General features: G+C 39.9%; 1 protein-coding gene across 2 annotated transcripts in view; it reads right to left on the bottom strand.

Moving 5' to 3' along the window:
- Positions 1 to 4,036: 4,036 nt before the first annotated feature.
- Positions 4,037 to 13,888, bottom strand: part of TBX18 (T-box transcription factor 18) — a 264,470-nt gene continuing 254,618 nt past the window's right edge. Inside the window, exon 8 of one of the 2 annotated variants that reach the window (XM_044065921.1) lies at positions 4,037 to 5,247. In XM_044065921.1, coding sequence (XP_043921856.1) covers positions 4,529 to 5,247 — 719 coding nt within the window. In that variant the 3' untranslated portion in view covers positions 4,037 to 4,528. The remainder of the gene's footprint in view (positions 5,248 to 13,888) is intronic. The other variant, XM_044065929.1, reaches the window with a different exon arrangement.

The following is a 13,888-nucleotide window of genomic DNA, read 5'->3' as shown; positions in this document are numbered from 1 at the left end:
TCCACCCCTTCTAGGCCTTATCCCAAAGGACAGAAGGGTGGGAAGATGTGGTTCCGTAAATCCCAAGGAGTCACGCCGGATTCACGTGGTCAGTTTACCCCTAGAGGCAGAGGGGTAACAACAACAGACGCCGCTCTAGAGGCAGAGGGGTCCGAAGAACCAGGGAAACAGGGAGCCTCTCTCTGATAAGCCCTTTCAGCATCCCTGAGGTGTTGCCCGGCTGTCCCTCCTTGGAGGCAGTCGGGAAGATTATCACTGTACCCAGAAGCCTGGCATTCCCTCACTCAAGACAGATGGGTACAGTCGATCATATCCAAGGGTTACATAATTCCTTTCGAGGAAAGTCCCTTCCCTCAAGTTCCCTTCCAGATGTACCACCGGTCTAAGGGACATTGCAGAGTTAGAAATCGCAAAACTACTGCAAAAGAGCCATTCAGCCAGTTACAATAGACCATTCAGAGCCCGGAATCTACTCAAGGTTCTTTTTGGTCCCCAAAAAGACGGGAGACTGGAGACCAATATTGGATCTCAGCAGACTCAACAAGTCTGTCAGGAAGACAAGATTCGAATGGTCACTCTTCAGTCAATTCTGCCCTTCTTACAGAAGGACAACTGGATGTGCTCAATAGATCTTCAGGATGCGTACTATCACATCAAAATTCACAGACGCTCCAGGAGATTTCTCCGCTTTCGGCTGGGGTCCAGTCATTTCCAGTTCAGAGCCCTGCCCTTTGGTCTCACTACAGCCCCAGAGTGTTCACCAAATGCATGGCAGTGGTCACGGCTCACCTGAGACGTCAAGGATTCCAGGTGTTTCCGTATCTCGACGACTGGCTCCTCTCAGCCACCACCAGGCATCAGCTTATACAAGCCAGGGATTACACAATAGACCTTTGTTCTCATTTGGGCATCTCAGTCAACTTGAAAAGTCATCCTTATCGCCCTGCCAGTCTATTACCTTCATAGGCGCAAACTTAAACACTGTTCGGATGTCAGCTACCCTTACAGAACAAAGAGTTTCAGACATTCAGACTCATGTCAGGATCATTCTGGCCAGCAAGAAAGTACAGGCCAGAATGGTTCTAAAGGTATTAGGTCTCATGGCTGCGGCCATTACTCTTCTTCCTCTGGCTCGATTCTACATGCGCCTCCTTCAGTGGATGCTGTTCACACAGTGGTCATACCAGCAACTCCCAATGCGTCACCAGATTCTGGTGACACAAACATGCAAAGAGCATCTTGCTTGGTGGATCACATCGTCTCAGGTTCACCAAGGCAGGTGCTTTGTACCTCCGTCCCCGATAGCCACTGTCACCACGGATGCCTCCCTGATCGGGTGGGGGGGTCATTATCAGGGCAGGATGGTTCATGGGACGTGGCAACCGTTCGAGTACCATCTGCACATAAATGTCCTGGAGATGAGAGCAGTGCTTTTAACGTTGCAAGCCCTCAACGACTTTCTTCCCGTAGGGACAATTGCAGTCCACACAGACAACATGTCTGTAGTTTGGTATATCAACAAACAGGGCGGAACTAAGTCCTACCCCTTGTGTCGAGAAGCGCTCAGACTATGGCAATGGGCGATCTCCTCTCATCGGTTTCTGGTAGCAACGCATATCCCTGGGAAAACCAACATTATAGCGGACAGATTGAGCAGAGCTATTCTCATGCCTCACGAGTGGTCTCTCAAGCAATCCATAGCGGAAGAGATTTTTCTGGAATGGGGTCGTCCATGTTGCGATCTTTCTGCTAGTGCCCGAAACAGCAAATGTCCAGACTTCTTCAGCCTCTTCCCTCTATCAGGCCATCCCCCCAGAGACGCTCTGACCCAGGATTGGCCCCAGGGACTTCTTTATGCCTTCCCTCCATTTCCTCTGATCCCTCAGGTGATCCAGAAAGCTACCGTTTTGAGAGCCAAATTGATTCTCATTGCCCCTTACTGGCCTCGACAAGTTTGGTTCCCATTCCTCCATCATCACCTTTTGGTGCAGCCGTGGCATCTGGACCCAGTGCCAGATCTACTGATTCACCAATCCGGTCAGCTGCACCGGTCAATCCCTTCTCTCAACCTCACAGCATGGTTGCTCCACTTCCTTCCTTAGCCAGGCTTCCTTTGATCTCTAACCCAGTTAGAGATATCATAGTAGCTTCACTAAAATCCTCTACCAGGAGGATTTACACAAGCAAATGGAACGTTTCTCTTATTGGGCTAAGGCCCAAAATATTGATCCTTTTACTGCCCCTGTTCAGGCAGTTCTGGACTTCTTAGCAGAGATTTTTCATGCAGGCTCCTCTTCTTCCACAGTCAGAGTTCAGTTGGCTGCTATTTCTAATTTTCATGTCGGGATAGCAGATCATAATATTATGTCCCATAGGCTCTGCAGGGCCTTCTTGAAAGGAATTTTCCTACTAAAGCCTCCAATCAGGAATCCTCCTCCTCAGTGGGATCTAAATTTAGTGCTGACATCCTTGATTCTTCCCCTTCGAGCCAGCTGTTTCTTGTTCCCTAAAATATCTTTCTTGGAAAACGTTATTCCTAGTGGCTATTACATCTGCCAGGAGGGTGTCTGAACTTCATGCTCTTTCGGTTCGACCCCCCTATTTGATTTTTCACAAAGACAGAGTATCTTTGAGAACTAATCCATCCTTTTTACCTAAGGTCGCTTCAAAAAACAATCTGAATCAATCCATTGATCTCCCTGTATTTTTTCCCAACTATTCAGATAGAGCTGAACAAAAGCTACATTATCTTGACGTCCACCGTCAGCTTAGATATTATTTGGACAGAACAAAAAAATTTAGAAAATCTGATCAACTTTTTGTTTCCTATGCGGATAATAAAAAGGCCTTCCTGTTTCTAAAGTGACTTTGTCCAGATGGCTTTCTTCGGTCATCACTGAAATTTATACGATCAGGGGAAAACAGTTGTGCTCAAAACCTAAAGCACATTCAACTAGGAGTTTAGCTACTTCTACAGCCTTTCAAGCTAGACTGCCTTTGGACACTATTTGTGCAGCGGCCACTTGGGCCACTCCTCACACTTTTGTTTCCCATTACAAATTGGACTTGGCCTCCAGGGACAGAGCCAGTTTTGGCTCTACAGTCCTCAAGAGTTTGTTCCATTGAGCTACCCAGGATAGAGGTGCTAGGGACACAGTCCCATCAAGCAAGAATGAAGGCGAGATTGACAACTTAACATTAAGAAGTTATGTACCTACCATAACGTTCCATGTTAGTTGTCTTCTCTCGCCTTCTTTCTTGCGACCCTCCCTCCTTCCCCCTGGCCTGGACAGACCTTGTATAAGAAACTATTATGCTAAAGACCATTCAGACCTGGTCCTTTTCCATCTGTAAGTTTCTTCTTCCTTTGGGAAGTATTTTATGCTTGGTGTTATTGCCCTTTGTCAACAAACGAGATCTGGGTACTTACTGCCTTGCATCATGGGATATGGGGCTGCCTCGAGCTGGTAAAAGGAGTTCTCGAGCTAAAGCAAGTGCCGAGTCGGAGCCGAGGATCGGCTCCGAACCCATCAAGCAAGAAAGAAGGCGAGAGAAGACAACTAACATGGAACGTTATGGTAGGTACATAACTTCTTATTTACTCAGAAATCCACCAGCTATTTGTAAAAGTTAGTTACTGAGTATGTAACCAGCTGGATTGGCTGTCTTAGTATGTGACTATTTCAGAACTCTGTCAACTTATATTTGGCTAGGCCATTAAAATGCTCCTCTTAAGACATATATGGATACTATATAAAGCATTCCAATATACCACTTTGTCTGTCATAAGAACCAAGAAGATGTCATTGAAGAAATGGCATTCATGATATGTATTTCTTAGTGTTACTTTTGTTTTCTTGAAGTTCTTTTCCTCATAAAAGCTCATTGTTTTGCTTCAGAACTTGAGACAGGTCTTGTATTGTGCATCCCACATAAAGACAATAACACCTTTGTACCATATTATTCTTTCTATTCACTTATGAGAGCAGCAAAGCTCACTGAAATTACATGAAATATATGCCTTCTTAAAAAATAATTTGTGCTCTAAAAAATTTATTTTTTCTTGTAAGTGCCTACAGTACAGGAGTGCTTAATAAAGAGACTAGCTTTTCCTAGAAGGTTGACCCAGTTTTATGTCTTAAACATTATATTTAGGCACAGTTAATTTAGACCAAATACTTTCAAATATTTTCAGATTATTAGAAACATTCTCAGAGAATTAAGAAACTGGAAGCACAGCTCATACTTTTAGAATAAATGTGCATTTACATTACCCAACTCTGTCCAACAAACATACATGTGTGCTTACTCAAAACTATTTGGAAATGAATAGCAAAGTTGCTTTATGAACCAGAATTAATCACATATACTTATTAGATTTAAGGTGTGTAACAACCATAATATAGCAATCTGGATTCTACAAAATATTCTAATAAAGACCTCCGTTATTTATCCTTCTTTAAAAGTCTTTAGTCTTATCAAATTCATTTTTACAGAAAAGATTCTTGATTTTTGATTATGAGTTCATTTACACAATGTGGGCAGGCATTTGAGAAACTGCTGTTGTCATCCCTCCCATGGTTCGAGAGTCAAACAGATTTCGATGGCCTCCACCATTAAACATTTGCAGTCCTTCAACATTTGGCAGCAGCTGTCTGTCTGTCATTGTGCCACTTGGAGAAGAACCTAGAAAATTGCCTTGAGAAGAAACAATCTTGTCTGGGCTTGTTGCCAGTCTTGGAGAGGTAGAGAAATTATAGCCATATAAACCATAGGGTGTATGCAGTCTGAATGTATTGAAGGAACTCTGATGGGATGTGCTGGTAGAAAAAGCATTGCTTGACTGAGTGGGCATGATATATTGTAGCTGTGGTGATGATATCCCTGAAATCTGCAGGGGTAAACCAGTCTGAGAACAGCTAAATGTTTCTCCATCACTGACAGGAATGGGCATATTCATAACTGTACTACCATTAAGCCCACTATATGAAGGATTCTTGGAAGAAACAAAGACTTCACTTGCAGTAGTACTCAGTCGGTTATAAGTCTCACCCATGGAGCTGTTGTGTCTGTTAAGTGCCAAGCCTGAGGTACTACAAGCTGCATATTCTGCTGGACTGAGGCTGCAAAGCTGAGTGCCACTGGGCGCAAGGTGAAATGCTGGAGAAGGACATGATGTACCAGACAAGAAGTGGGCATGAGAAGTAGGGACACCTGATCCAGAAAGTAGTGCTGAGGAACCTGATCCTGTAGAAAGATAGCAATAGGAAAAAGGATGAACAAAAATCACTCAGTTTTTGTACTTTATTTAGATACAATCTCAGACATCTTTAACATTGTTTGTATTTTGTTTTTCATGTTCTTTTTATGCTATCAGGAACTTCTCCTGTTTTCAGGCCTTTCAACATCTGTGTCTGCTATCAGGGCACACTGACAGGATACACAAAAATAATTTACACTTACAAAACACAGTGGAATGTTGATCTGTCACCTGACGACTTTTTCATGCCACCAAAGGTTCCATATTTTTATTTAGATTTACTTTAAAAGCTTTCACTACATGGCTATCTACAGTGTTGGATAAAACTGATTTTGTGGTCACAGCTCTTACAAAAATTAAAATTGAAAAAAAAACATACTCCCAAACAAAAATGTGCCCTCTCAGTAGTAGCAGTACTTCCCACAATCTATTACACACTTCACAGTATTACTTTTTATGCAAACTTGACCATTTCACATGCAGCACTCACTACTTAAACTGTGTAAACAGAACAGAGTTGTTTGATTACACTGTTTTTGGTTGTTGTGATAACAGTTGCATGCAGGATCCTAATTAGTAGTAGTATCAGCTAATTAGCTCTTACATTTTCATCTGTTAATTTTTACGAGTTGAAAGAAATTTATCGGAAAGAAATACAGTTCTATAATGAAAAAACTGCAAAGTCTACCCTTCTGTCAGTGCTACTGTTTGCTTTATTCAACCCACCAAACAGACATACAAATGCATCTAGCACATAAAATGAATAGTCTCTCAAAAGATGTCTTAACCTGTAGGGACTATATAATTTTGAGTGGGGGTATTCTTGCCAGACGAATCAGCTTGATTTAACTCTAACATGCAAACTAGTGGCAAAGATCAGCTTTTTCTTCTCAAATTTAACAAAAAGAAATCCATGTAAAAGAAAAGCTTGCTTTGCATTTAACCTATTTTTAAAGGTGTATCAAAATTCTTAAAGAAAGGCAACTATCTCCTCTATGAGAACTAGTAAAACAAAATAATCAAGAGGATGAAAACCATTAAGGTATATTCGTCTAAAGCAAGAGTGCTTAATGAACTGCTGTTGCAAAACATTACTTAGGGAATGTAAAATTAATATATTTTAGTAAAATATCTGTTGCTGACAAAAATGTAAAGAAGTTAGACACAAACCTGTGAGTTGCTAAAGGTGAACCATGGGAAAACGTATATGCATGGAGTCCAAATCCAGGCAGAGCAACAGAGACTAAAGATCCATATGAAAAATAGAGGCTATTCTATGAGAAATACTCAGCTGGATGTAGTATCAACACAGGCTATTAGGAAAAATAAAGGTAGACCCTATTTTTCCTCTCAAACAAATCAAGCAAAATCCTGAGATGTCCATAGTCATAATCAAACACTAGGATGTACGTTGACTTTTTCCATGGACATTTCACAAGTGTGCAATGTTGTTTGGAAATTTTGGCCAGTGCTCATTGAGGAGGAGAGGATACGTAATATAGTGGAAGAGACACCTAGATTCATTTTTAAAAATAAGAAAAATATCAAGAGACTTCTCTATGGTAAAGATGGGTTTCCACTGGAACAACAAGCAATTAAAAGTAAACAAGAAAGTACCACTAAATGTGGTGGCATGTCCTTATGTTGACATCTCGAATGTGCTTTGTCATCCTACCACATAAAAATATATATTATTTTAAGAAACAGGCCAATTGCAATAGCAAACATTTAGTTTACGTAGCTATCTGCCAGAAATGCACAGCCTACTATGTAGGCAAGACAGATTGTATGTTCAAAGAGAGAATTCTTCGGCATTTACATGATATTTGGGACTTGATTAAAACCAATGCCTTAGCAAACCACTTGATATGTTATCTTACACATTCTTTTAAGTTCAAGGTTTTGCAATTACTTTTTGAAAGTAAAAGAGGAGTGGATGATAATGATAAAATTGACATTGCAGAGGTCACTTAGATAAAGAATCTGAGAGCTGACCGTAGTCCTGATCTCAGTCAGATTGTGCCACTGAAACCTTTGTTGAAAGGAAGATGTAATGGTAACTGTTTATAACTGGATAGATAGAAAGGTGGGTCTCTTTTGCTGCCATCTGATTGAACAGTTAGAAAGGTGGGTCCCTTTTGCTGCCATCTGATTGGACAGTGTAAGAATTGGACAGAAATGAAGGAGTTAGCTCACAGAGAAGCTTTTGATTGGTAGAAAAGAGGATCTGAGGAAGGCTATTGCCGAAAGTACTTATCCTGTTCTTATGTTTAGAAGTGAACACATTTTGAGTGCCTGATTTTATCGTTTTAATAAAGTTGGATTAGTTTTATTTTTGTAACTGTCTTTTTCCGTGGTGATTTTCCATGGTTTCCTTTTGGATCCCATACATTGCTGACAAAAATGGGTAAAGAAATTTGTATTTATCTACTAAAGAAGAAGGGTCAAAACTGACCAGTGATTTATCAGTAATGCAGAAGTTGACAAGTTTTCTGCACAGTATCACAAACTAATGCTTAGTGCTGACCAATAATAGTTACAAGGGGATGTTCATTACTACATTTAAATGTAAATGATGAAGTGTACTGCTAAAGAAAATGATTTGTTCTAATGATTCATCTTGCTAGGAATCCCATATATAACTAACTGCAACTCAAGTTAGCCTTTCATAAGTAGAGCTACAGATTTTGAGTACTTAAATCAAGTATTTGCCGATATCAAATGTTGGCTTAAGGAGCACTGGTAGTGTCTCATTAAAGTATAATGAATTAATAAAATGATACTCGTAGTAGATGAAGGCACGGGAAAAAAGACATGTAAGGAACTTCAAGTATGGTTCATGCTAGAAAAGCCCTCCCAGTGAGATGTGTCCATTTGCAATTCAGAAACATGACTGTAGTACGCTACTGGGCCCCAAGTCACTCTCTCATACACATGTACACAAACATGAACACATTCACTCACCACAGTACCTGTACTAGGCCCTACCCTCCCATGGTTACCCTCACCACCGTAATATTTTGGTGCCATTACATTAATTCTCCAGTAAATTGTGTTTTAAGAAGTTTGATCAAGGGTATTATGCTCTGGTGGTCTACTGTGTTCCCCCAACCCTAATCTCTGTTACAATGTTGATGCCATTACAGCACTTTGAAGAGTCAACTCTGGTAAGCTACTGGTTCCCACATTCACTTTAAGAAGTCTGTGCCATTACAGTACTTCATTTTATCCTTGGTGTCCGATGGCGCCCCCTACTCTCTGATCTCCACACTAATTTTGGTACCATTACAGCACTTTAGAGTATATCCACTGGTTCCACACAATCCCTATTATGCTGTGCTGTGGTGTATGGCACTTCATTGAGTATTCCCTGGTGTCTAGTGTATCCCCCACCCATCTGATCCTCATAGGAACATCAGTGCCATTTCAGCACTTAAAGCATTACCAGGTGTTCTGTTGTCTTCATACTTCCTGATCCACATTGTAAAATGTGTGTCATCACAGCACTTAAAGCATTTTCTAGCAACCAGTGCCCCCCCCCCCCAGCACCATTCAATCTGCATTGTAATGTTGGTGCTATCATGGCACTTAAAGCATTCCCTGGTGTCTAATGGCTCCCCCCACCCCTGACATCTGTTGTAATGTTGCTCCCATCACATCACTTAAAGCATTCCCTAGTGTCTAGTTGTCCCCCATCCCTGTTTTGTTCTCAGTGCTGTTATGACACTTTAAAACTCAGCCCTGTTGTCTAGTGGCTCCCTCTGCATTGTAATGTTGGTGCTATCATGGCACTTAAAATATTTCCTGGTGTCTAATGGTTCCCCCCACCCCTGGCATCTGTTGTAATGTTGCTCCCATCACACCACTTAAAGCATTCCCTAGTGTCTAGTTGTCCCCCCATCCCTGTTTTGTTCTCAGTGCTGTTATGACACTTTAAAACTCAGCCCAGTTGTCTAGTAGCTCCCTCCCAACACATTCATGTTCATCCATTGAACATGGCCTTTTGGCCATGTTCACTACTATAATGCGGTGGTGATGGCTGTGCTCATTTACAAGGACAATCACTTTCTTGAATCACACAGCCATATAAATGCCTTCCTAGAGGTGGTTCTGGAGAGAGAGAGCGCATGGCTAATTATCATATGCCACTCACCCTGGAATTGCTCATTAGCATTCAGCATGGCCACGGAGTCAACTCTTCATAGTGCTGCATGTCTTCATGTTGGAGAACCATGCAGCAGTGCATAAGAGTGCTTGCTAAATAGAAAAAAGGTACAAAAACATAAACATGATTGTGTACACATTGTGTTACCTTCATGAATGCAGGCCTTATATCCATATGCTTTACATCAAATGATATGTGTAATCATTTAAATGAGGTGAAGTGTTCATTTTGTGTATATTTTATTTCATCCCTCAATGCTACCAGAGAACAGTGCTTGCCAAAAAATCAGAATAAAGATGTTGAATGTTGCTTACATGTGGTCTTCTCTTTTTAAATCACAATTGCATTGGAAAATGAATTTAGCTTGCACTAGCTGAAACTGTATTTTATTGGCCCCAATATTGTACTTTGTAAGACTGGAGGAAAACAGCTTTTCACCATGCAAAAAACATCAGAAGACAGTTTACTTGTTCTGTCACAAGAATAGTGCACAAAATTATATAATTTTGTAAATTAAAGTAAAACAGACCTCTGCTATGTCATCAGATATTACTTCTCACTATGAACTATAAGACACCAGAACATTTTAAAAAAAATGACCACAATGCTGTGCATTGTTTCACTTTGATCATTTATTTCATGACCATGCGGAATTAATAAAGCACCATATGTTAAGATGTCCCATGGTTTCGTAACATCCACATGCTAAGAGTGCATGAAATGGTATTTATAATCATGTGAAACAAAGTAAAACATTCTTGTTGGCGATATTTGTTTTTTAATTCTCATTATAGCTGTGCTTGTTGAAGAATGTAGATAATAATGAAGGATGTTTCATCCAACTAACCATCTCTATTCAAAAGTACATTAGCATTATCAAATTAAAGCAATTTTCAGATGCTAACGTGCTGTGCATGGCTGAAGTGATACAGCCTCTAGACAGCTAAACTAGTTTGTGAATGACAGAATAAATACAGCCTTGAGATGCTAAGATAATCTTTCCACAATTAAAGCGTGCATATTATAAGTGATAGGTTCCATGGAAAGAAATGTTGTTGAGCTGTTTTTCAAAACAGTGCAGGTTACAATCATTCACCCCATTTTGTGAATAAGCAGTTACACCTTATAAAAAGCTGTCTTCGGTTTAAAGTGAAGATTCAACCACGCTTCTTTGTATTCTAGATGGGGTGAGTGAAGGAGCAGCCTGTTATGTGACCTTAGCACGTGTGCCTGTCAGCCTGATGTGACACAAAAGGAACCCCTAGAAAGTAAAAGCTGAGCAGTTTCAAGGTAGGATTGTCTTCAAGTCACATTTCATATGGTGACACAGTGCGTTTATTAAGTTTATTTATTCTTTTATAAAGAATTTAGTGTCACAACACTGTGACAGTACTGGTAAGAATAATTTAAATTTTCTATACATTATACAATTTTTGCAAAGACATTGTTGTATTTTACTTGCTGTTTCTTATTATCAAATTTTGTAAACTGCAGTTAAACACTGCTAATGACACTGTCTAGAAGGAATCACTAGTATGTATACTGTAGCTACACTTAACTTTATATTTTTTAATTTATTTTTCAGAAGATATTTGCCATTGCAAAATGTTTCTCTTACACTTAAAATAACTACACTTAATGAAAGACAACTGTCCAGTTTTTATTATAGAAATATTTTTTAAATTCCAGGTTTAGAAGGAAGCAGTTTATGAGGTAGAGTGTTATCAGTCCAAATATCATAAGACTAGTTTTCAATTTTCAAGTAGCATTGTGGTAACAGTTTATGACATCAATCTGTTAGTAGAGAAGCAGTCTAAGTGTTGCAGAATCTATGAGAAAACGTACTTGCAAGTATTCCTAAATAAAATCAATAATTTAGTACTGCCTATTGCTCATATTTGCATAATCTTAAACAGTATGTAAGGAAGCACTGTTGAATATAGAAATACGCGGCATCAACAGCTTTGCAGGTATGGAGTGGTATCTCCAAATGAAAATCATGTAAAATGACTGAAATACATGCAACTGTAATTGGTGTGTTTGTGTTTGTTTTATTTTACTACAGTCAAATATCTGAGCATACACAGTCAACAAGGTGGCTATAATTTATGGTATGAAGGCTATCATTGGATAGCAGTGACTGAAGGTGCTGTAATTTAGAAGTATCAGTGGCTTTGGCACAGTTATCTTTGGTGCTGGAAAAGAAGAAGGCTGCAGGTTTTATTCCCATTCCAGGTATTTGGATTAATTTCCCAATTGCTGCTACTGCAGTGAAGGAGTAGGGGAGTGCTGTACTCCTGAGTCTGCCATGCCTCAGATGAGACATTAAACTGAGGTCACATCTGCCTGAGTTGGTGGTAGCTCAGCTGGATATAATAAATCCCTTGGCATTTATTGAAAAATAATATATCACACTGTGACAAACCTGCTCAGGGCCAGTAATCTAGGGGCCTTATTTCTGAATACTGACACTGGAGAGGGACATTCACTTGAAACAAAAATAGATACACATAGTATTTCCAGATGCAGCTCTCTGCACTAAGCACAATTTCCCTTAAGAGCATGCAGGGAACACATTCAGCCCTGGGGCTGGGTCTCTCTTTTTCTCTCCAGGACACAAATAAGACTCCCCACTGACACAGCTGTAGAGTTGAGTCATCAGCCGAGCGTTCTATGCCATTTCCTCCACCACCCTTTCTGTGAAATCAGTGCTCTGTGTCCCTTCTCTAAGTAGCTGACACACACCGACTCTTTGAGATTTGATTTTCATACACATGCGCAGACACACACACACACACACACACACACACACACACACACACACACACACACACACACACACAAACACATGGGAAAGGATATCACTGTCACAGATTTACTAGCTGTGATACCTTTGTCCAGGCTATAAGGTAGTTATACTGCCACCAGCCAGCTACTCTAAGGCTCTTTCAATGGTACTCAATTATAATGAGTAAAATTAATGCTAACATAAATGGTAGTGTTTGACAAATGCAGCAGGGCTTTCAGGAGCAGCCACAGTGTCACCAAATAAATATAAATACTCTGAAAGATTAAAATATTCTCTAAAAGATCAGCCAAAATAAAAAGTTTAAATATATTTAATAATAAATAATAAAAGAACATGAAAATACTAAATATCTATTTACAATAAACACCAGAGTTTCAGTCATAGGAAATATTAAAAATATCACAGATGGATAGATTCACACAACAATCTACCAAATGGTTTCACTATTTCTCTCTTTTTCTCATTACTTCTACCAGATTTCTCCAAGGATCCATCTTAGGCCACCACCTGTTCAGTATTTTTATTAATGACTTTCACTCCACTCTCACTCATGCATCATTAGTTCAATACGCAGATGATTCTACTATTATCTGCTCTGGTAACTCTGAAATCGAATTTCTGACCATCACCAAAAATGCTTTCTCTATTACTGAAACCTGGATGACAAATAATCACCTTGCCCTTAACCCAAATAAAACAAAACTCTTGCTCTTTACGCCCCAAAAAAGTGCCACCATTAAAAAATCTGATTTCATTATTTTCTCCTCCAACAAGACTGCCTTAGACGTAGTTTCCCATACTAAGTTACTTGGCATAACCTTAGATGACAACTTAACCTTTGACCATCACATCCACAACACCATAAAAAAAAAAACACACCAAAAACTTGGTACCCTCTACCTACTAGAAAAACACTTGCCCAAACTTTTCACTTACCTTCTCGCCTCTATTGTGCCCCCATTCTGACAAACATCCAATCATCATTAAAAAATAAAATGGAGAGCTGCTATAACAAAATTGCTAAATTCATTACTAGAGCAAAATATTCCTCCCACCATCACTCATTACAATCCCTGAACTGGCTAGAACTCCCACAACACCTAACTTACATACAACTAGCCACAGCACACAAATTCATCTATAATTCCTCCAAATGCCCAACCCTGACTTCACTTCTGACTCTTTATCAACCAAACCGTTCGCTAAGATCTGAAAACCAATCACTTATCCAAATTAAGAGACCTAAACTCCCTGTAGGCAAATACCTTTACTCTTTCAATGTAGCTAAACTCTGGAATGCCCTTCTACCTTCTCTATGAACTATAAATAATGCCCCGTCATTCAAAATATCACTCTACCAACATCTCTCCTCTCATTGGCTGTGCCCTTGCACCATTCCCAATTCCTCAGTCACCTGATTACTAACCTGACTCATCTCTCAGATACCTGCACTCTTCTTCACTCTCCCTATTGTGCACTCACCTTTAATCACAGCACAGTGTGCCTCACCCTGCCTCACATGGTATGTAAAAACTGAATAAGTGCAGATTATCATTATCTGTCTGTGAATACCTGCCAAGCACCCAGGTCTTAAACAAAATGTTGCTATACATTGCCTATGTTACTGTGTCACTTCTGACTCCTATATTATTCT

Source organism: Protopterus annectens, chromosome 1.part0 (genome assembly GCF_019279795.1).
Source record: "Protopterus annectens isolate FY-2018-M chromosome 1.part0, PAN1.0, whole genome shotgun sequence".
NCBI lineage: Eukaryota > Metazoa > Chordata > Ceratodontiformes > Protopteridae > Protopterus > Protopterus annectens.
This window is presented reverse-complemented; position numbering and strand designations above follow the sequence as displayed.